General features: G+C 36.7%; 1 protein-coding gene across 1 annotated transcript in view; it reads right to left on the reverse strand.

Moving 5' to 3' along the window:
* elk4 (ETS transcription factor ELK4) overlaps nucleotides 1-25,578 on the reverse strand; it is a 44,878-nt gene that overhangs the window by 12,226 nt on the left and 7,074 nt on the right. Inside the window, exons 2-3 of the mRNA XM_039748507.1 lie at nucleotides 14,916-15,124; nucleotides 5,183-5,893 (exon numbers count right to left, since the gene is read on the reverse strand). Of these exons, the coding sequence (XP_039604441.1) occupies nucleotides 5,183-5,893; nucleotides 14,916-15,124 (920 nt within the window). The remainder of the gene's footprint in view (nucleotides 1-5,182; nucleotides 5,894-14,915; nucleotides 15,125-25,578) is intronic.

The raw sequence follows: 25,578 nt of genomic DNA on the forward strand, positions 1-25,578 counted from the left end.
GGGCCAGATGAGCATTTTAGCTAAGACATCGTGATAAACCCTATTCTTTTCGAAAGATGCCCAGGGATCTTTAATGACCACAGACAGTCAGGATCTCGGTTTTACATCTCATTCAAAGAGCAGTGCCACATTTACAGCACAGTGTCCCCATCAATGCACTGGGATGCTGGGATCCACACACAGACCACAGGGTAAGCACCTCCTGCTGGCCTCATCAACACCTCGTACCTATCCAAGTACTGGCCAGACCTAAACAGGCTTAGCTTCAGGTGGATGTGTATGTCTAAGAAGCAGAAGGTTCTCCATTGACAATATAAGCTAACCTAAATATGAACAGGCATAGGCAGATTATATCCTGAAAGTGATGTGCAAAAAGGATATGCACAATACTGTACTGCTCTATAGCATGTGTGGATGAACACTATGCCAAAATTAGTGTGAGGGAAGGCAAATAACAGTTCTTATACACATGAATCTCCGTTTTTGCTATTTTTTTTAAACATTGTATCCAATAGCCCTAGTATGCATCATGGAGGAAGCAGGATTCATACCTCCAGGATGACTGAAGACAATCAATCAATCCAGCACCTTGAGGGCTGGCAGATCCCTTTATTAAATAGGATGCTGACTTCAATGCTGAGGATATTCAGTGTGAGATAGACAAAGTGGTGTATGTACATTTTCAGTCCTGCAGGAGCAGCAGGGAGCCCCTCAATCAAATATATGACTTCCTGCTACACATTGCTGTGGACGGGTAACACTGGGCAGGCCTGGTTCTTTGAACTGATCCTGGGAATAAGAACTGCAATGACACTTTGGGCTGCTAGACAGAGTTAAGACTGGATACTACTAGAAGTTCCAGATGCTACTCCTGACCATAGAAGTAATTGGGTAAACCAGCAAAGAAGTCATCATGAGTCAAAAAATAAAATCCTCTTGTTAACAGATCTCCGATTAGTGTGGAATCAGGAGGAATGCATGACAAATAATCACCTGCTGGGAGTAAGAGAAGTCAGGGAGAACTAAGCTAAAAGATATGGACAGGGAGGCAAGTGGACGTACAGGGACAAATCGAGGCAGTTTATGTCTTTGTCATGTTTTTTCTTTTGGTACCTTTCATTTTTCTAATACCCTTCTGGTTCTTGTTAATTTTATTGAAAAACATCCTCCTTTGGCCATATGTGGGTTCAGAGATGGCTCATGAATGCCTCATGGTTGTCCACAGAATTACCACTTACGAAGTAAACAGCAGTAAAAAGCACCAACTTCTTTTGACACGGTGTAATTATTTTGCTGACAACTAGTTGTTGTCTTTGACAGATCAAATATAGTCTTGTGTTCCTGACTTATAACATGCAAATGTTTGAAGGCACTGATACCCAACAGCACTTTCAGTTTCAAGGCTGTCAAAATAGGTTGACCACCTGATACAAGTGCTATTAAATAAAGATTAATTCAAATCAAGTTTAAAATGCAACAAAATGCAGGATGCAGCTTCACTTTGCTAGAGCAAATAAATATAATATTTGAGTTCAACATTACTAAACATAATGCAACAATTTACATGTTGCATCTGCAATTTATATATATATGGTGTGGCCAGTAGACATTTTGTCAAGTGGAGCCTCAAGACAAAACTAGACTAAGGAAGGCAATACTATAGAAAAAGGAGTAGATATTATTACAAAAATAAATGATAAATAGGAGGGCAAAGTTTATGCAGAAATAATACAGCATGAATAACAAAAGAATTACATACTTATAGGATAAGTTTGGTATTTTTCAAGTTTTCAAAAATTTTGTTTAAAAGACTAGTGATTTCTAAAACTTTAAAAAAAATATATCTTGCCCACACTGGCATTTTATAATGGAGTTAATATGGCACGAGTATAGCCAGAAAAGAAAAGCCATAAATATGCCAATTTTTCAAGCAAAGACTGTTGTCAAGTATCAATCGGCAACTTGTAATTGCACACACATTGTAAAACAGCTTATACACGTATCTTTTGAACACAAAAACACCAATATTATGAGATTCAGCCATTTTAAAGAAAACCAGCCGCTACCTCAGCTCTTGCAGTTAATAGGGCTGCAATGATCTTTCCTCTGCATGTCCTGAAGTCCTGTGCAGACTGGGCAAGATCGGTTGGGGAAAAAAAAACCTGTCACTGATTACAACCACAAGAAGGTACGTGAATGAATGTATGTGAATAATGTTGCATCCGTGCCACAAGGTTTTCCAAAATGTACTATATGGTCATAAAATGAATAACTCCAAATACCATATATACCTATGTCTCTGTTTTTTTTTTTGTCAGTGCGGCTTTGACATCACGGCCCATAAGGACCATACTAATTCAGCATAAGCAGGAACACTCAATAAAATTGAACAAAAAAAATCAAGTGACAATGAGATACGAAGAAGGCAGATTTGCCAGCATGTGTTAGCTTTTATCCATCCAGATCAGAGAATTTCCAGTTTGATTGTCTCAAACACCAATCAATCAATCAACATTTATTTATATAGCACATTTTCATACAAAAAAAATGTAGCTCAAAGTGCTTTACAAAATGAAGAATAGAAAAATAGAAGACACAATAAAAAATAAACATAAGTCAACATTAATTAACATAGAATAAGTAAGGTCCGATGGCCAGGGTGGTTATTCCCACTTTCCGATAAAAAGTAACAGCGTCAGATCCCTGGGGGGGCGGAAGTATTTATTGTGATTGTGACTGAGAGAATAAAAGAAAAAGAAAAAAAGCTAACTTTTACAAGTACCATACATTTACAGTGGCTGTTACAGACACAAATCAAATGTATGTGTTTATTGTATAATATTAACAATAAGAGCAACTCACTACTCAAAACGGTAAATATATGAGGCAGTCAGGATCAAACCAGGGGACTCTTGATTATAAGTCAGCAATTCCTACCGCTGCACCACAGAAACTATTGTATCATCCTTGAACCTTTTGTGAAAGTGTTTATTTGATCTTTGCACTTCACGCTTTACACATTAGATAGTTTGTCTACATTTTGTCATTTATTACTAAAATATGAAAAACGTTTCAGTTTTAACGATGTAATTTTTGGTTAAGCTAAATGCACTTTTTTTGTTTAAAGACTATGTGCACTTTAGTTTGTATTGTTTAATGTATTTCTTTTTTATTGTGATGGTCATACTAATATAAAAACACCTGATTACTTTCAAATTCATATATGTTTCACTGGTTGTTATTTTAATTTGAATATTATTAATTTTAATCGTGTTAATGCAGAGATATCAGGGTGACATTCACAGGTTGACAGACGTGAGCAGATGAGGTAAGACATGCACTGGAGCCCAGAACAGGATGTGCAACTACAGGTCGCAGGCATCAAAATAGTCAGGCATGAAATAATCATGACTAATCAGAGAATAAATTGAACGATTAGTCGACTACCAAAATAATCATTAGTTGCAGCCCTAGTAGTTAACCGCTAACCTTTCTCCTACCCATGAAGTGGCTTCCTCCAAATCGGACCAAATAACAGTACACTGTTTGTGCCATACGGTTGGTTTTGTTTTGATGTATTTCCATGGTGTATGTGTGAATAGAAAACATATCCTTACCTCAAGGAAAATTGTTCCTAGAAAGTGATTACTTCCAAATCCCTTTTGTTGTCACAAACATCCATTAGAAACACGAAGGGCATGCTTTTTTTATCAAAACTCAAAGAGGATGCGTTCATGCCTCATTGCCTCCATTGTAAAGCACCAGTGCGGGAAAGATATTTTTTTAAATTATATAAATCACTGAACATTGGACCAAAACTTTGCATATATATCATGACTGCAAAGAAAAAACTTTGACTTGAAAAATACCAAACTTATCTTTTAAAGCCACTTATGTACCCATCTACCACGTGAAGTGCCTACTGCTCTTACAGTTGTATCATAGAAAGATCATCAGCTTACATGTTCTGCCCTTTGGCCTACAGCCAGGTGAGTCATTTAAGTTCTGTTCCTGAACATAAATGGAAAGCCTAGGTTCAATGTCCTAGTTCAAGATCAACAGCAGGTTACAGAACTCCTGAAACAGTCCTGTCAAAACTTTCTTTAGTGGTCCCAAGTGTCCCTGCAATGCTGGACCCTAGTCGCTTGTGAAATGGCTCTGTTCATCTGCATGGACAAAAGGAAGGCACATATAAAGTAATAGTTCTTCCTGTAGCCACCTAACAGTATGGCAAACTCCTGGTATGATTCTCCAGCTATCCTGCTTTTGGACTAGTGTCCAAAGAGTAACTATCGCTGGGGCTCTATAAACAATATTGAACCATAGCAGCTCATAGCACGGCACCTGCTATTGGTGGGGACTTGTCACTGGCAATAGTAACACTGAAAAAGCACCTGCCACTACGACATCTAATGGTTCAATTTTTCTCCTGCGATACAGGAATGTGGTTGTAATTACTATTCCCATTACAAGAGTTACTCCCAGAGTTTCTGATCACACTTTAATATAACCATTGTTTATTTACATTATACTGGCTAAGAACTGTGTCCCTGTGTTTTCAACAAAAACATGTGGACATAGTTGGAAACTAACCACTTAAGGGGAAGTTCAGCACAAATGTTGGAAAGTTTTTCTTTACACAGAGAACCATAGACACTTGGAATTAATTATCAAGCACTGTGACAGAGAGTAGGACTTTAAGGACTTTCAAAACTTGACTTGAGGTGATTTTGGAGAAATTAGGTGAGCTTTCTTGGGCTAAATAGCCTGTTCTATTCACAATTTTTTTAGTGTTTCTAAAGAATGGATAATAATGTGGGATGCTGACTGCAACCACTACACAGAGGTTGGATTAGAAAATAACATATTTATGAATGAGAAAGTAACATTACATTTACATTTTCTTTTAACAATATTAACACTGAAAATTCATTCATTCATCCACTTTGCAGAAAACAAATGCTCAACTAAAAACTTGCCTTTTCGGTATTTTAAAAATCAAAATCAATTTTTAGACTTTCTATACTTGCTTGGTTGACAAGAACACAAGTACTTACTCACTTTTAACACAGTAAATCTAGACACTTACCGAACTCCCCTGAATTGTGAATAGCTCATCTACTTTAATGATTTATTAAAGTTTAAAGTCTATAAATGTATCAATGAAATCAATGTTGTTTACCTGTAGCCTCAAATATGGTGGTTGAGAAGATGTAGATTCTATGTCTGTATCGATCACAAGCTCATGTGCAGAGTCTGGAGCTAAACTTGGGGAAGGCGAACGTGAAGGAACTGATGGAGAACCAATAGAAAGTGGTGCATCTTGCCCAGAAGGGGAAACTCCCACTGAATTAACACTATTTTCTTTAGATTTGCCATCCTTGCTGTCTGTCAGGTCCACATATAAGTTCTGTCCAATCAAAACTGGAGCCACCAAGACAGGAGGGTTTGCTTTGGAAACACCCTCCACTGGACTTTGGGTGGGAGGCTTTTTAGAAGGGGTTGACCCAAACTTAATGACAGACTGAGGGGTTTCCTGTGTCATCTTTTTCTCAGCCAGTTTCCCTGCTGGGTTTTCTACTTTGATAGATCTGAACAGCTGTGTGTTGGCCTGAAGGGAGTTCAGAGTAAAAGATGTGTAAAGTCCAGAATGGATATAGTCATTTCGACTGGAGGCTTTGCTGGACCCCTGACTTCCTGCTTTCTCTCCTTTACTTCTGTTTTCCTTGTCCTTGGGGGTTTCATCTTTTTCACAAGATGAAGATTCTGCTCTGACAGCACTGCTAACAGGAAGGTCAGATCTGATCACAGTTAGTGGGTCCCGATTCAGGATGTCTGGATACGACACAAAACGGTACACAAACTTCTTTCCATTCACCTTCTTGATTATATTCTGAAATTATAAAACAAAAATGTTACAATTGATCAGTAACTTTATCTTTATTGCAATGAACAATTTTAGCAAACAAACACAATGCTAACAGAAAACTAGATGGGTCCTTTTGTAACTTTGGGCCAAAAGTCCAATTGCTAAATATTGAAGCAAGATAAAGTTAAGAACTGTCTGCAGTACAATTTATGGCAAATAACCCATTGAAAAATGTTTTCAGCTGTGCAAAATGTCACCATCTTTAATCTGAACAAAGCAAGGTCCTGTTCATGTATAAACTTCCAGATAGAATCAAACTGAAGGAGAAGTATTGTACTGTATCAGATTCTTTTATTTAGGAATGTTCCAGCTGGTGTCTTATTATAAGCAACATCACTTACGGTACATTTTTATAAAAGGCTATAAAAAGTATCCACTATACCCTACTGTTGGTTTTGGTTTAAGTTCCATTACACTACACAACTATTCCACAGATTTTCATTCATAGCTTTCATTTACATAATCTTAGCCAGTTGCAGACAGTTGTGGCACAAGCCTGTGACCTCTAGTCATGTTGGGTGACATACTACTCAATGACTAGTCTCATTAACAAACAAGTCTGATTCGTCATAAGTCATTGTAATGGGCTTCTGCATGTGCAAGAGCTGGCAACCAGTGAATGCTCAACTGGAGGTTACAATGCATACAATGCTCAGCCCAATTAAATCTACATGAAGAAGAACAGAGAAGAGCAATGGCAGCTTCAAGAAGGCAAAGAAAAATGCTGTTGTATACCACACAAATAAAATAATGGCTAATAGAACTTTGTAGCCAGAAACAAATGTGTTTTTGTGTGTTCCATGTTTACCAACTGCCAAAATGTACTGACCTTGAGATACTCTTGCGGGGTTATGTAGGGTATTTAAAACTGTGCGGAGAAGTCATGAGGGTGTTGAGTATACCTTCATCTTCTGTGATTCCTGGTTCTGTAATCTAACCTTCTCAAGGAAGTCATTAAGAGTTACATTCAAAGTTGTATATAGTGTGACACCGGCATTAGTTTACCATTTTACTTACATTCAGAATTCCATCAAGGTTTGGGACCGCTTTTCTTTCAACCAAGTCAAATGGAAGTAGCTAAAGAACTTGAATGTTGCCAAGAGAGACACACATACAGTATGTTCATACATTCATTGCTATGGAACAGAGATTCAAGTGCTGCTTCTGCTGATGGTGTAGAACCTGTCTCTACAGCAGCATCTACAGGCTAAATTAAATTAGTATTAAACTTTAAGCCAACTGCTATAATTTTCTAATGTTCCAATTTTGTTCATTTGTTGAATTTTAGTCGTATATGTAAATAGGAGTATTTAGTTTTTAGCTGTGAGCACAAAATTAAAAATAAACATTTGGATTACATGTCCCCTGCTGATTATAATGACCCAAGTCCACCACACCTCCTAATAGTTTAATGCTTTCAGTAACTGTAAGATGCCACTAAAACTGTCAGTGATTAAAACCACTGCTTCAGGTAACCTGGACCTTTCTGAATATGAACTATTGTTGAGAACCACCACAGAAAACTCTACTTATAGCAAATGCATTACAAAAACCTGACAAAATACCTTTTAGAAATCTTTTGTTATTTAATATTGTTGTTCAGTTTAAAAAAATGAAATCTGAAGGTGTGTGCCAGCACAATTAAAAACATGACTCTACACTGGCAACTAATTATAGTAACTATAAAAAAAAAATTGATTTTAAGGCACTAGCTAACATGTACACAAGCTATGCCAAATGAGTTCTCTAAAGTCTATTTATTGTAACCTTTTTTTTAAAGAATTATTTAGGAGTTTGGTTAGTCCTATTTATATTAAATAACAGAAGCCACAAATGCACTTATAACAATTAGAAATCCAATCTTGAAAATCAGTAGTGGCAATGAACAGTACAGTACTGAGAAATAAAGACAATTTGCCTACAAAAATACACTTAAAAGCATGAAATTACATTAAATGAAATGATTAAAGTAAAAAAAAAACATTTGAGACAAGGCACACAGTATGCAACTAACCACACTAAGGGCTTTCAGTTTCCTGTGAAGCAAAACTAGCGTATGACCTTCTTTGGTTTCAAGCACAATATTTCTCACAGTCCTAATTATTCATTTTAAAGGCATATTTGAGACACACATACACACTCATATTATATTATATATACATATATATACATACCGCACATTCAGAAAGTATTTAGACTACTTCACTCTCTGTACACTTTATTGTGTTATACATCTAATTATATATGGATACATTTGCCATTTTTGCCCATCATCTACGTTTAATAACCTATAATGACAAATGTTTTTAGAAAGGTTTGCAAACTGAATAAAAATAAAAAAACTGAAATATCTCATTTACATAAGTATGCAGAACCTTTGATGTAGCAATCTAAATGGTGGTCCGGTACATCCTTGAGATGTGTATAGAACTTGACTGGAGTCTACCTGTGGCTCACTGAATTGTCTGGACATCATTTAGAAAGGAACACACCGTTACATATAAGGTCCCGGAATTAACAAGGCAGGTCAGGACAAAAATCAAGCCCTTAAGTCCAAGGAACTCTCTATAGACCTCTGCAATAAAACTGTAGTGAGGTATAAATCCAGGCAAGGGTATAAACTAAAGTTTTGAGAGTTCCTAGAAGCACAGTGACCTCTTACTAGAGTTGCTGTCCAGACAAACTAAGTAACCGGAAAAGAAAGACCATGGTCAGGGAGGTGACCATGAAGCCAATGATCACTCTAACAGAGCTTCAAAAGTCCTCTGCTGAGTTGGGGAAAGTGATGGAAGGGCAACCATCTCAATCAGATACAAGAGACTCTTGAGTAAAAAGAATATGACAGCCCGCTTGGAGTTTGCCAAATGGCTATTAAAGGACTCTGAGAGCATGAAGAAAAAAAAAATACTTAGTCTGATGAGATAAAAACGGAAGTCTTTGGGCAGAAATCCAAACACTGTGCCTGACAACAACCAGGGACTGCTCATCGCCTGTCTATTATAATCCCTAAAATGAAACACAGTGGTGGGAGCATCATTCTATGTGAGTCTTTCTCAGTAGCAGGGACAAGTAGACTGGTCAGAATCAAGGGAAGGATGGATGCAGCCAACTGCAGGTAGGTTCTTGAAAAAACCTGCTCCAGAGTGTGCACGCTCACAGAATGGGGAGATGTTTCACCTTTCATCACAACGATAGTCCAAAACATATAGCCAAGACAATGCAGGAATGGCTTTAGGACAAGTCTCAGACAATCCTTAATTTGTCCATCCAAAGCCCAGATTTAAACCCACAGAACCCCCTGTGGTATGACCTGAACATTGCAGATTACAGATGCTACCCATCCAATCTAAAAGAGATCTGACAAAAAGAATTCCCAAAACTGATAAACTGTCCATATCCAGGTGTGTAAAGCTTGTAGAATTCTCCAATAGGATTTGAAGCTGTAATTGCTGCCAATATTGCTGCTATAAAGTACTAAATTAAGGTCTGAATACTGAATATGATTCCTGCCTTGCGCCCTGTGTTGGCTGGGATTGGCTCCGGCAGAACCCCATGACCCTGTAGTTAGGATATAGTGGGTTGGATAATGGATGGATGGATGGATACTGAATATGAATTAGAGATTTCAGTGTTAATTTTTAATAAACATGCAAACCTTCAAACTTTTTCATTATAGCTTATTGAGTGTAGATTGAGGGGCAAAAAAATATCCATTTAAAATTAAATCTACAACACAATAAAGGTGCATAAAGAGAAGGAGTCTGAATTTTTTCTGAATCCACAAATGTATATATAAATATACACATACATATATACAGTATATACATACATGCAGACACATACAACCTCATTAGCAGTGTCACACGTGCACATAGGGGATGGTTTATGGGCTCAAATAGTGTCACCTTATCCTTTTGTCCCTCTGCTGAACAGCCAAACACTGTCAATCTCAATGACGTCACTTCCAGCACCCTCTGATGACGTCACTACCAGAATCCAGAACCCACAACATCACTTTCTGTTCTGGCCTCCCACCTCTTCCCATTTTCTGCCATATTTATAGAGCAAACGCATCCTGTTAGCTCAGTTCTGTTTTAGACTTCTGGCTGTAAAGACATATTTTCTTTTGCTAGCTGTTTTTCAAGAAAATGGGGTAGCCATCGCCAAACCTTTTAATGTCTGCTGCCTTATTCTTTTTATAGCAGTTACACACCTAATAAAAATGTAGGGAAAACACCTTAAACAGGATAAAATCGGAGGACCCTATACTTCAAGGACTTTCAATAATATTGAACTGTAATCCAGTTCTGCCTCGCAGCAAAAGAAATAAATACATACTAAAATTTTCTTTTTTGTTATACTATTTAAAAGTAAAAAAAAAATCCAGACCATTATTCTCCTTTGACAGTAAGCACATCATAAAGTCAAAGAAATCATGTAGAAATGTATATAAATTCAATTTTGCAAACTTAAATATGAAAATAAATAATCCATCCATTATCGAACTTGCTTAATCCAGTTCACAGTTCCTTGGAGGCAAAAGCATTTTCAAGCAAAAGCCAAGAATAAACTCTGCATGATTTACCAGTACATCACAAATTACAGTCCTGCACATACCCTCACACCGATTAATCTAAGGTATATGTCTTTTGGATTTAGCAGGTACTGTATATCGGAGTATCTGAACAAAGCTCACACAAAGTGAGATCATGCAAACTTCACAAAGACAGAATTTAAACTAAAAGTCCTAAAGCTTTAACAGATTTGCTAACCAATACACAAGCAAATAGTTGATTACAAAGTGAAAGGAATGCCTCTGTTCTGAACTATTTGGTATTATGGTGCATACGTTATTAATTCCTTGAGTATCAAAGTTTTACAAATTTTACTGAACAAAAAAAAAATAAAATAAAAACACAAAGAAAAAAGTAATGTAAATAATTGGGTATAAAAAGTTTTTTGTAACATTTTTGACTAGGATAAAACAAAAACACATTAAATTTACAAACTGCAGAGGTAATTTGCAGTGCTCTGGAAAAAGCAGAATTTGGAAGTGCAGGAGAGAAGATTTCAAGTATAATAAATTTACATGATGCAACAGGAGCTACAGACTGGCACCTCATTTTCATATTATTAGATGGACTTCACAATAGCCACAGTGTTCTCACCATCACATATTTAATTTTGCAAAGCAATGTTTTTTTTGCTTGATTAAATTGTTTTTTTCTTTTAATAATACCTAATTGTATTTTTTCTTTTTACTTCAATAACAATTAACACATTCTTTGAATGGGTGGCACAATGGTGCATTTCTTAAAGCTGCTGCCTCATGGATCCAGGGTTCCAAGTTTGAATCTTATGGCCAATATCTGCCTGCAGAAAGTTTGCATATTTTTTTCCGCAACTGAATGTTTTTTCACCAGCTTTCCAGTCACATCTAAAGATATGGAGTTTATGAAAATTAGTGGTACTTAATTTTCCTTGTGCGAGTTTGGGTATGTGCGACAGCAGTCCCTGCAATAGACTGCCTTGCTGTTGGGAGCTAGTTCATGATAAGCTTTAGCCATTCATGGCTCAGAACTGACTTAACTGGGCCTGAAGATGTATGTTATGTTACATATTTCACGCATGGCACTGTGGTTCATGATGTTGTCTTAATATCATATTAGTATCAGTGTCAGGAACTTAAATTTTGTATTAAGTCTGTGTGAACATTGGCACTGTCTATGTGAACTCTGCTCAGGTTTTCTTTAGAACCTCAGGTTTCCTCCCACATCCCAAAGATATGTACATGAAGTTAACTAACAACTCCAAATTAGACTGTGGAGGGAATTTGCGTGTGTGCTTGAGCGTATAACCTCAATCATTTAGCCCAAAGGCAGACCTTGCCATTTTGCCTGATGTAAATGTCAACTAAAATACACAGCTTTGCATTGTTTTAAAATATATATAATACCGGCTTTGTCTGTCTGTGTATTTTTCAGTAAAGCTTCCAGATTGTCTGTCAACCTTTATATCTGCATTCCTAAAGGAGACACAGACAGTATACTTCATTGCCATTTTGCTTTTAAGCTTTGGTTGAGATCAAATACACTGATCACTAAGATGCAATACTTGCCGTGCGGCGACACATAACATATTTCAGCATCAATCTTGTAATTTTTCTCTCCTCCAGCGTCCAACATTTCAACTGAACAGTTTTTTAATTCTACTACATGTAATTCTCATTATTGACAGTGAAACTGAGCAATGCTAATTTCAATTTCAGATATATTTAATATGCTTGAATTAAACAAATTTAATTCCATATAGTCAAAATGTAATTACATATCTCTCTGATGTGAATTTTTGACTGAATCAAGTTTAATTATAGACACCCAAATCACGCATGAGAACATTAAGTGTAAAAACCCTGGGCGTAAATTACTACTACTTAAAATATAATTAGATTATTGTAAACTGAAAACACTACAGAAAACAATGGAAAAGTCCCTCAGTTTAACATATTTTGACGTACATTTTAAATCTCTATTTAACATTTGGAATAGTATTAAATTGCAAATACATGCGTTTCATATTTCTGACTAGCCAAAATAAATGACAAATTGAAATTCTTTTTTGTCAAAATCATATCCATCCATCCATTTTATTTACTCACTTATTCCAGGGGCAGGGTCATGGGGTAATTTTGATTTATCATAATATAACAGAAGGTATTAACTGTTAAAATGGCTTGCCATGTGAGTGTACTTCTTTTGCTCTTATGAAGGGAGAAATAGTTACAAACTGCAAGCATCCACGGAAACAAAACAAGTTTTGGCTCACAGCTTACAGGTGAACCTGTAGGTACTGAGAAGTGTGAGTAGCTGCAATGACTGTTTAATTTAGTGGATTAAATTAATTAAGGTAAAAAAAATACTGCTGCTGTGTTGTTGCTTGAAGGAAAAATGAACTATTTATTAAAATTAAATTAGTTTGTACAACACTTTACACTGTCCCTGTTTCTTCAAGGTCTTTCCAGGTCATCCACTAGTTTTTTGGCACCATAAACTATAACATACTGGTGACTCCTACAACCTAAGAAAATCAACAGAGCTACCTGTTTGGATATTATGTATACTACAATATCACTGTATACATTCATTCATACATAACTCTACTACAGACCTGAAAAAGTAACATGAATCAAACAATACATTCAAATGGTGTTCAGATGTGTGTTGCTTCATTTATAGCCAGATAAGAGGATTGTTTACATCGCTCTGACTGACCCAGACAACCTGACTACAGATCCATATTTTCTGGAAAATCTCATCAACTTCAAAAGACTTTGTTGGACTTCGTTACCTTATCAAACAATCTTGACTATACATGGTTCTCCCCTCTAGCTAAATGAATCTTAGCCTGGAGAGGTCTATTATTTTTTTTCAAAGATATCTCACTTAAAGGTTTTCCAATGCTGTAATTGTCCTAGTTGTCTATATAAACACAGGGAATTCCAGTTTCAGAATTACATCTTGCCCAAAGAAGGGGCCTGAGCTGCTTCGAAACGCTGCATATTGTAATCTTTTTAGTTATTCAATAAAACTTGTCATTTTGCTTGACTTCTCATTGCTTCATTAATTGTAATTTACCTTGCTATAGTTAAAATGGAAAACATCTGCAGAAGAAGAAAAAGAATCTTTGCTGGTACAACAGGTACAGCAAGAAAAGCAACAACTGAGGTGTTAAAGGCTTGTTTCAAAGAAAAGAAAAAAAAAATTGGTCATACGATTGCTTTATAAACAAAAGGATCAAATCACGTAACCCACTGCAGCTGCGTGCACAAACCACACCACTATCTTCTGCCCTGTGGCACTTTTTTGCCATATGCTTTTATTGGCACCAGATACAAAATTGATCTAGCTCTAGGAGAATTCCATAAAGGGCTTTTACAAACAGTCTCTTTGGAAATTTTGCAGATGTTCCAATTAGAAAATAATAAACGATCAGACAAACAGTACTGCCAAAATCAGCAGTCTAGCAGCCAATCTTACGACCTTGGGCTAGTGGAGTGCCATCAGCTTCATGCCCTGATATGCTGCTCAGTGTTGCCTGTTAGAATAGATGGAACTATCAAAAAAAATTTATGGAAAGACATAAACCAAACAATTCTGCTGTTGAATCTTCCTGTAAGTTTAGACTTGTGTATAAAAATCACGGAAGATATACAATACGTACATATAACAAACTGACCTATAAAGTAGCAGGTTTGTCATGTGAAGAGCACTACACAAAAATATGTTGTATTGTATTGTATGTCATAAGTATGATCACCTGAAAGACAGCAGGTTTAAAAAAATAAAAAATAAAAGGAAAAGCGCTTCAACTCATTTATCAGCTTATTATATAAAACATGTTTCAATCTAGAAAAAGGAAGACACACAATTTGGATTTGAAACTTGAAGGAAATGAATGAAAGAAGTTCTATCTGATTGCAAATTTGTTTTAAAAAAACAGTAGGCCCTAGCATCCCCTCTGGAATAGGGAACATAATTCTTTCCCTTCCTTGTATCTAAAAATGTCAGCTGTTACCCCCACTGTGCTGAAAAAGTGACATTATAGAGACACTTGCATTTTCCAACGATGACTATACCATCTTTGATATTTAAGCTAATAAGATAAGTTAACAGCAGTCATACGGAGATAAAGTGTAACCTATAAAGTGTAACCTATGATGATTTTACTGATCTCTAAACAAGCACTATCAAAGCCTGGTCAAAAGGTTTGCATACTAGGCCATTTATGAATACAGATTGCTTTCACAAATAACAGTGGTAAAATTCCATCTGGAAACTGTTCTAAGATACTTAAAGCAAGGGAAATGAATCATTTTGACAAGGCAGACTTTTTGCTGGAATATGAAAGCGGTCTATTAGAAACTCATGAAATCGAGATGTTCATCACAAAGCCATTATATCTCAGCTTTAATAAAACTATGCATTACCTTGTCGTAATAGTATCGTAGGGCACGGCTCAGCTTGTCATAGTTCATGCTTGGCTTACTCTTTCGTACGCCCCACAGTCGGGCCACCTCTTCTGCCTGCAGAAGCTTGAACTCCCCATCATCTGAAGTCCAGTTGATCAAGTGCTTATTGCTGGAGTCGAGCAGAAGCTGAAGCAGGAACTGCCAGAGTGTGACAGAGCTGTCCATGTCTGGAAAATGAAAAGTGTATAGGAAGAGACAAGTAACATGCCAAGTCTGAGTCAGCCATGATAAGAGTTTCAAGCCAATGAATAATCTTAATTACACACAGAGTGCCAATCACAAAGTGGTGACATTATTTGAAGCATTAAACTAGTGGGCTAACCGCTTCACTTACCTTAGTCCACTAGAAACATATGTTACATTTATGTACAAGGCATGCATTAATCCATCCCTTATTGAACCTGGTTAATCAAGTTCAGGATTACAGGGGGTCATTGCATCAGGTATAAGGCAGGAACCAACTCTATATATGCCAGTGCATTAGAGGGCACACTCAACCACATACGCACAGTCGTTCACATGAGACCAACTTAGACTCATCATTCTATGAAACACGCACATCTCTGAGATCAGGGTATAGTCAGCAACAAAGAAACTCTGAAACAGCACATACTGTACAGTAGCAACCTCAAAGGTTCTGTGTATAAACTAGAATGAGGCTTATGACTCTGATTGGTAGTATTCCACACTATGAAACACACAGCCTTAAAGATGTCAAGTTTAGTCATCATCTCGAATATCTCACACCACATCACATTCATGACAATAACTTGCTGGATCAAAAGCTTTTCAAAGTGCCTTTCAGTAGCTAGTCTTATATGCTCAACACAGACAGAACGATGGAAGGCCGATCTAGAAGTCATAAGGCTGTAAGTCACTGTGTGCTTCAACTGGATAAATATTTACCTCTTTAAAAACTGCAATGGCGTACAAAGGGGTCATATACAGTGCTTTAAGGTGGCACTCTCATTAAAATAAACTAGAATACTGTGATTGTATTCTAGAATAGTAAAAAACTTGCAATTGCTGTATCAATAAAAGTTAATGAAACTAAAATTCTAACACATTACTTATAGGACCTGGTGCAATGCTTTATAGAACTCACTCTGTTAAATATTAAATAAATTGTCAGATGCCAGAATCAACATGAATGCTGTCAATATTCCATTAATGTTACCCTAAACCTGTATGCTCTTATTTTTTCCCCCCACAGTTGGTACTTTATAATGCTAGTCTGCCAGTACAGAGGCCAGTGCCATTCAAAACAATGGTCAAGTGCCATTATATGAGCTGCACATTTCCACAGAAGACTTGTTTTTTTATGGAAAACTAGAGGTGCAATGGTTAGGATTGCTCACTCACAGCTGAATCCTGGCCTAGTGAGTGTCACTGCAGAGTATGCATGTTCTCCCAATTTCTGCCAAGATTTTTTTTTTTATCAGATTCTAATTGTTTTATTCTGATATCCCAAAGATCTATTGGTTATGTTAATTTGCGACTGTAAATTGGATGAATATGAGTGTAATGGTCTGGAGATCAATCCAGAATTGGGTCCCACCTTGCCTGGGCCAGCCTTAGGACTAAGAGTGTCTGAAGGATATCAGAGCATCAGAGACATGCCCTGCAGTTGTGTATCCTTGTCCAGACTGGGATTTTATATTTTATTGTGATGTGACGGAAGTATAAAAGTGGGTCCTGTAGTGTGAAATGGGATCAGCACTTAAGAGTGTAAAGGAGTGGACAACGTGCAGTGCAAAACAAAGAGCAGTCAAGACAAGAGAATTGCAGCAAAGTAGAAGTAAGAATGGGAGTAGAAATAGCAGAGTACAGAGCAGGATGTAAATTTCCCATTTTTGTCTTTAAGTGTTTCCCATAGCCATGACGGCAGACACTTTTAAATAAGAATCCTGGGCATAAAAATGAAATGATACTAAAAAGGGATATACTACAGACTTTATGTGATGGCTCTGTTTTTTCTCTTTAGTGCTAACTACAGTAGGATCTATTCATTTTTTTTCCCTATCTGAACACTCAAGTCTATTTGATCATCACTTAAACAAGTTTTTTCAACCTTAATGGGATTAAGAGTTTTAAGAATGTTTAGCATATTTTTGTATAATTTTAAATAAAAAAGATGTATACTTTATTTAATAACAGTTTTGTATTTTGCCCATTGTTTCTATGGTCCCAAATACATTAAACAAATGTGTTGGCTTAATGCCTGCAGAAAAAAAAACACACTATTACAGATGTACAGTTACTTATGGTTTTTATTCTAAACAGTAAATCTCTTAACTACAAAGAAAATATCAAATGCAACAGCACTGTCATACAGTGGTTACAATTGCTGCTTTACAGAGCCAGTATCTAGGGTTTAAATCCTAGCCTGGTCATTGTCTGTGTGGAGAACATTCTTCACCACATCTGCAAGGGTTTTTCTCTGTGTACTCTGCTGTCTTGCCCTGTGATAGACTGCCACCTTACCAAGCATTGGTTCCTGCCTTTCACCCAATGTTACAGTCACAAATAGCCCCCAAGAAAACCTGAATTGGATTAGGCAGGTTTGTTATATTATACTGAATAATGTAAGGTTTCCAAAATTTCATGTATTTAACAACTGTATTCCACAACTATGCAGATTTTGTACATTCAAATATTCTGTTCCAATTTTACCTGTAATACTTTACTTTTACAATTAAGATTGCAAAACCAAGAAAAAAAGACAACACACAAAAATGAACAATAATATAATAATTGCATGATTTATTTGCAAATATTTAATTGTATGATTAATAATTTCTATGGGTGCCACAGATTTTTCAAAATTTCAAGACACTAAGGGTTCAGGGATGAAAAAACATGCATTAAACTGGCTAGTGAACCCGGCCCTAAATCATTGTTGCATTTAAGTGTCCCATCAGCAGCATTTACGTTTCCCTACCATGAATGTTGCTTTGGCAGCTGGTTTAAAAACTAATGTGGAATTCACCACTGACCTTTGTAAATAATATGACAATCTTTATCATCTGCAGTAACTTCCTGGTTAGGATGAACTTTGACAGCCAAACTGCCTGACACTAACACTGTAGTACTGAAGGACTGCTGAGTAATGTACATCTTATTAACTACTGTACAAAATGATTTATGCTGTGTATTAGTTGTGAGATGTATGTTGCAGATATTTATATGTATTATGGTTGCTTCATTACTGTGGGCAGATGCAAAATAAATAGTTCCATTATCTTTGAGGTAAATAAACTAAAATCTTAATTGTTGACTGCTATGTTTCTTCCTGGCAGAGATATTTTACATTATTTGTGCTGCATTTAACACAAATGAGAGTACATGTACATAAAGACAGTGTGGATAGTTCATAGATAAAGTGACCTAGGTTTAAAGTCTGTGGTTGATCAGTTTATATGGTAGTCTGTAAATTCTAACCTTGGCTGTGTAGGTTTTTCTTCTGATGCTCTAATTTACAACTTACTTCGCAAAAACATATGTCTGGTTACTGGAGATTCTGAATTGGCTCCATGAGAGTGTGAATGGGCCCCGAGTGAGCCCTGTGATAGACAAAGTGCTATCAGTAATATACTCCAGGCTCCACAAACTTGAACCTGATTTCTCAGTAACTCCAGAACTTGCAAACATTTTCTTCATGGCACTGTGTAAGCCAGTTTACTGCTTTTGCACATAGAGATGTTAAACAACAGTAGACAGTTCAAAGCCTACCATAATGACTGTTGCATGTCCCTGTCTGTGACTTCTTCCTTTTCAAGATATGTGAAAACAAACGTTTTTTGCTGAAACGTTGTAATTACATAGTGTATGCACAGCTCAAGGTATTATGAATCACACCCTGCAGCTAAGATAAACCATTTGAAGTTGGCCAGTTAAAACATGCGGTATCACAAGTCAAGGTCAAATTTTTCAAATAGGAATGTGTGGCTATATTTCTTACAACTAACTTGCTTAATTATGACACTTTAAAAAATAGCAAACATAAAGCACTGATCTTGGGTAAAAGGTTACTACTGGTTTTAATAATGTTAACTTTTAAAAATGCAAAAGTATTTTTGTGAAAAGGGTATTTTTTTTTACAAAAGTGTTTAGTTTGTGCTGACAGAAAGTTAATATTGTATGAGCTATTCCGGACATATAATCAAATTTTGCTTATACTCTGAAATCAGTGTGAAATATGAATAAAAGAGTATTAAGTCTAACACAGCATATCAATGTACAGTATATGCACTTAGTCTATTTTTAAAACTAGCAGCATGTTCAGAATTTATTGTATGCAGGGTGCTACTTTGGACATCAATAACATAACACAAATTTTCAAATTACTGAGTTAAGATTAAGTTTTTGAATAGCATGTCGACCTGCTTGCTAGTGCTCTTGCCTCACAGCTCTACAGACCTGGATTCAAATTCAAATGGTGTGTTCACTTTCTCCTCAAGTCTGTGTGACTTTCTGATTTCCTCCTACATCCTAAACACATACGTGTTAGGTTAATTGGTGCAGGAGTCCAATCCATGTTTGGGTCCCTTCTTATGCTTAATGCTGATAAACCCCTGCAACCATATATTTAACTAAACAAGTTCAGAAAATAAACAAATTTAAAAATGTTTTCTAACATAAGTCTTCTAGCTGTGCAACAACGCATTTGAAATTGTTAATTATTAAACTTGGCGTCTGCTCTGTTGGCCTAAAGCTAACAAGACAGCTAGCTCCGTCAGTCCTGGAGTTCAGTCTAGTAGCTTGTGTTCATATTTATTCTGGTGCCTCTAATCCTGTCTTGTGACACAAGACCTAAACTTCGCATAGTACTAGAGAGGAGGTCCCAGTAGATCATTATGTAGCTCTGAGTGGTCCTCTGCACCAGAATCAATGTGTTTTCAAGATATGCAGGCAATACTATAATATATACTAAAACAAGTAGCACACAAGCAGCACTAGATGAAACAGATTAAATCAACTATTTCAGACAAAAAGGTTCATTGTTCAATGACTTGAGGGTACTGCTGTGAATTTCCTGTCAAGAGTGTAAATCCCCTCCCCCCTTTGATCTTCCACATTGTCAGAAATAAGCAGCTTAAAACTGCACTAAATCTGCACCATTCCATCGGGCACTCTACAGCAGTAGCACCTGACTGTAAAACGTAAAAGAGCTATTCATAAATATTATCTTGATGTAGATTAATAATGCAGAATTAAGACAATTTTGTTTACATAAAGCATTAAATATGAAACTGCTGCTGTGTAAGAAAACAAAAAAACCTTAATATAATCTGGCAATAGTCAATCAGAACATCTGTATGACATTCATAAAAATAAGCGTTTTTGTATGTTCCAAGCTGGTTTCTGCATTTCACCCAGAATTCAGTAGGGAAAACCACCAGCTTCCAGCAATACCAGACAAGACACGTGGCTCAGAAAATACATGGATGGACAGACATACAGTATGTGGCTCCTGAATCTACTACTCATCTCTCATCTTACAGTCAATAAATCAAGAGGTGAATCAAAGATACTGTAATAAGATGGCATGAAAAAAAGCTGGCTATTATTGGACTCCCAAAATTAAAAATAAAAAAAAACTCCTTTTGCAGTAGAAAGTAGTGCTACAAGCCTTTCATGCTTTTTGCAATTTGGTTATTCTGATTTTAAAATGCTTGTGAAAATATATTTTAAAAACACACATTTGCTAGATCTCCAAAAAGCACCACAACTGAGATTATCATCAGTCATTTGATGAGTTGTTATATATAGTGCCTTCAGAAAGTTTTCACTTTTATCAAATTTTGTTAAACAGTAGTGTTAATATTTTATTATTTATTTTTTTCCCTTGTCAAATAACACTCAAAACCCCAAAATTAAAAAAGTGAAATCAGGATTTAAGAATTTTTAGTTTTGCAAATTCATTAACAATTTTTTAAAAAGCCTGAAATATCACACAGACACAAGTATTCAAGCCTTGTTTGGAGTCTACCTGTGGTCAAGTCAACTGATTGGACATGATTAGGAAAGGCATACACTGATCTATAGTAGGCCCCACGGCTGACAATGTGTATCAGGGCAAAAACCAAGCCACGAGATTTAAGGAATTACTTGCCAAGCTCAGAGACAATATTGTGTTAGGGTGAAGATTTTGGGAAGGCTACAAAAATCTCTGTAGCATTGAAGGTTCCCAGGAGCACACTGACCTCCATAATCCTTAAATAGAATAAGACCTGGGACAACCACAACCAATATCTGAGCTGCCAAGCCAAAATGTGCACTAGGTGGAGAGGGGCCTTGGTAAGACAGGTAACCAAGAACCCAATGGTAACTCCACCTGAGCTCCAGAGAACCTGTGTCTGAAGAAATGTCCAGAGGGATAACCACCAATGCAAAACTCCACTAATCTGGATATTATGGTAGAATGGCCAGACAACACATGAAAGCCTGCTTAGTTTGCATAAAGGCACCTAAAGGACTCTCAGATTATGAAAAAGAAGATTCACTCGTTTGAAGAAACCAAAATTAAACTGTTTGGCCTCAGCTTTAAATGTCTCATCTGGAAGAAACCAAGCACCACTCATCACCTGTGCAATACCATTCCAGCACTGAAGAATGGTGGTGGCAGCATCATGGTGTGGGGTTGTTTTTCAGTGGCAGGGACTGGGAAACCAGTCAGGGTTGAAGGTAAGCTGAATGGAGCAAAGTACAGAAATAATCCTTAATAAAAAACCTATTTCAGGGCACTTAAGACTGGGCCAAAGGTTTAGCTTCCAACATGACACGGAACCTAAGCACAAAGCAAAGACAACACAGGAGTTACTTAGGAACAACTCTGTGAATGTCCTTGCATAGTATAGCCAGAATCCAGACTTGAAGCAAATCAAACATTTCTGGAGAGACCCGAAAACAGCAGTCTACCAACTGTCTCCATCCAATCCAACACAGCTTGAGAGGATCTGTGCAACAGAATGGAAGAAAATCAACAAATCCAGGTGTGTGAAGCTTTTTGCACCATACACAGGAAAACTCCAGATTTTAATTGTTGCCAAATGCCCTTCAATAAAGTACTGAGTAAACAGTCTGAATGCTTGTTTCAATTTGATATTTCAGGTTTTTATTTTTAATAAATGTATAAAAATGTGTAAAATCTTCTCACTTTGTAATTCTGGGGTATCGAGTGATGCTTAAAGGCTTGTGAAATGGTTGATAAAGGAAATAAACAGATGAATGGATAGACAGTGGTACCTTGGTATACGTCCACTTTGGAATAAGTCCAACTTGGTATATTGTCCTGTTTGGACGTGAAAAATTCTGCTTGGTATATATGACCTTTGTTTGGAATATGACTCACGTGCTAGAACACGGCGCACTACCCACGTTTACCTCTCTTGAGACAAAGCCACGACTGCCCACGAGCATCAGTACGCCAGTTGCTAGCATTCAGTGAAAAACCCGCGTTATAACTCTTTGTGAATTTTCACGTGATTTTGTGTTTTTTCGCATAAATTTGAATTGATTGTTGAAAAGTATGAAGGTGGCATGCATATCCGGGACGGCTGCTGCATATCATATGCCGAGAACGACGGTATCTACAATTGTGAAAAACAAAGATGTTATTAAATAGTAAAGTGAGGTTAAATTTTCATTTATTTCATGTAATTGCTTTAGTATTTATGTATTTTAGTATTAAACAGTGTTTAAATTATTTCATACAACCCCATCAATGTATAATATGCCAATAACCATAGGATTTTTTTTCATGGGAACGGATTAATCATTTTCCCTTTATTTCTTATGGGAAAAATTTTTTGGTATACGTCCTGTTTGGTATAAGTCCAAGGATCTGGAACAGATTAAGGACATATACTGAAGTACCACTGTACTTAGCAAAGTATTGCAAGCACAGGCATATGAACACATGCAAGTCCAGTGTTGACGATCACTGCCCCTGAATGTTTATTCCATCTTATCCCACATATGCTTAATTTGCTATATTATGGTGAATGTCAAATTCACTTTATGACTTTATTCATTTATCTAATTGAAATTCACAGCTAAGGTAAACACTACCAATCAAGCAATGCACCAGACTAACAATAATGTTTTTATTTTTAATAGCATGCTAACACTTAATATCTGATTACATCATAAAGCCAATATGACATAACATGATTAACTTAAAGCTTTAAAAAAATAAGGTCAATCTGGATCTGCTTGCCATCACCTAGAATCACACAATCTATTCAAGCTAGGCCTTTACAGCTTTCATCCACATTCTAGCAATTAAAGAAAACAATCAATATATGCTTGAGTTTACATTAATTGTGAAATCCATGATATATACAACCATAAAGAGCTGATTATTTTAAATCAATTCCATCTACAGTGGGACCCTGTTAACACACAAGGTTTAAGGTTCAAAAAGTCAAGACACAGCATGTTATAGCCACTGATGAAAAAAGCAGGAAGTCAAAAGGGGTTCTTAAAAAAGATTGGGAGTTAAAGAGCTTTCTTAAAAGGACAACATACAAGAGGTGTCAGTGAGCAGGCAGGCACCACATACACAAAACACAAGAAAAAAAAAAAGATACTAGGGAATCACATGACAGACATGGCCACAACAATAAAAAAAAATCTGTAATACCATTTCCCACAGAGTTATGAAAAACAGTGATACGAATTATACCTTTTATGTGTGCAGGCACACTCATGACATGAGCATTAAACTTCACTTAACCAGGCATCTAATATTAGAAACTTTATAATTATATTAAATATAGTAATAAATTAAAGGAACTACAATGCAAAGTCAGGTGATAGCAAATGACCTTGTTCATTCATTAAATTTTCTAAGACCATTTTTCATCATGGCGGCACGGTGGCGCAGTGGTAGAGCTGATGCCTCGCAGTTAGGAGACCCGGGTTCGCTTCCCGGGTCCTCCCTGCGTGGAGTTTGCATGTTCTCCCGTGTCTGCGTGGGTTTCCTCCGGGCGCTCCGGTTTCCTCCCACAATCCAAAGACATGCAGGTTAGGTGGATTGGCGATTCTAAATTGGCCCTGGTGTGTGCTTGGTGTGTCCTGCGGTGGGTTGGCACCCTGCCCAGGATTGGTTCCTGCCTTGTGCCCTGTGTTGGCTGGGATTGGCTCCAGCAGACCCCCGTGACCCTATTCGGATTCAGCGGGTTAGAAAATGGATGGATGGATGGATTTTTCATCATAGCTTAGAGGGGAAACTGGAATATGTCCAAGAAAATTAAACATTTCAAAAGTACAAATTAGACCTATATAAACGAAAGAACTATGTGCGCGTGTGTGTATGGAGCAGTCTACTCTCCTCATGCTCACCCACAGTCACAACCACTAGATGGCGTATGCATGTACTTTAAAAATGTTTTCAGGGCTTGCATGCACCTACCTCACTTCTTGCTACAAAAGACCTGTCACGCAACAACAATGTCGTGCTAATGACACAGATGAAGAGACACACCGTTGAAATGAAGCAAATGCCACAGTTCAACAAGCAAGTGAAACACCTCAACAACAGAGGAGAAGGCTTGAAGTTTTCACTAAAAATATTGTCTATCTGTAGGTATTTTCATGAGACAAAGGTTAATAGGACTCATATGCCAGCAATATGGCTAAGATGTGTCATCACTAATGTCTTCTCATGAAAGACAGTGGGGCAGCAAGCACAGGTGGGTCCACATCCTCTGCACTGGGTAATTCTTAAGAGTCAGCTGACCCCTCTCCAAGCTCACAAAAATAGTAAAACTGCTAGGGAGTCTTCGGGTTGTTTTTTTGTCCCAAAGAGTACATGCAACTAGTTGACCATAAATGTACTTTGAAATGAAAGCCACAGTAACATTCACACTGCCCAGGCTACTTCACTTTGGTCAGCAAACACAATACAGCACAAAGATGATTAAAAGATGTGCTCATTTTATCATTATCAAAAAAAAAATAAATGGGTCAGATGTGAAAATAAGAAAACCTTTCCAGAGTTTGTTCAGATTTGATAATATTAAGGTTAGGATTAGGGTTAGGATTATTTAGCTTTTAGACAACAGCGTTCCTTCTGAACTCAGGCACTGGATATGCCCCTTTGTCCCAACTCTTATTCAGCGTTATGGTTAAAATTTTAGACAAGGTTCCTGCCATTATGTATTCTACGTAATCAATTTGTTCTGATGTTAAAAGACTCAGGTATAGCTTCCTGTTACTCTATATTAGACAAAGCAAGGTTAAAAAGGGAGGAAGAGTGTCTACAAAGGTCACGTATATTGACATTTTGTTTCTCTCTTGGCACAAACAGGATAAAATGACGTTCATGTGTCTTTGGTTTAATATGAAGTAAAGTTTACTAACTTAAGTAAAGTTCTTGTGTTTATTCTTTGTATTTTCACAAACAGAAATAAACAAAAGTCAAAATTTTAATTCTTCTAATGAGGAATATGGATTATCCTCTTGTCTCCTCTACCACATCCTATATCAGCAGATGCCATATATAAGATGTTAAAGCATCACTTTTGTCACACTTACATATGCAAAGATGTCCACAAGTGACATTTGCTCTCACCTTGTGATCATTTATCAAGTAAACAAGTGCATATGCAAAGCC

This window comes from Polypterus senegalus, chromosome 3, assembly GCF_016835505.1.
Source record: "Polypterus senegalus isolate Bchr_013 chromosome 3, ASM1683550v1, whole genome shotgun sequence".
NCBI lineage: Eukaryota > Metazoa > Chordata > Cladistia > Polypteriformes > Polypteridae > Polypterus > Polypterus senegalus.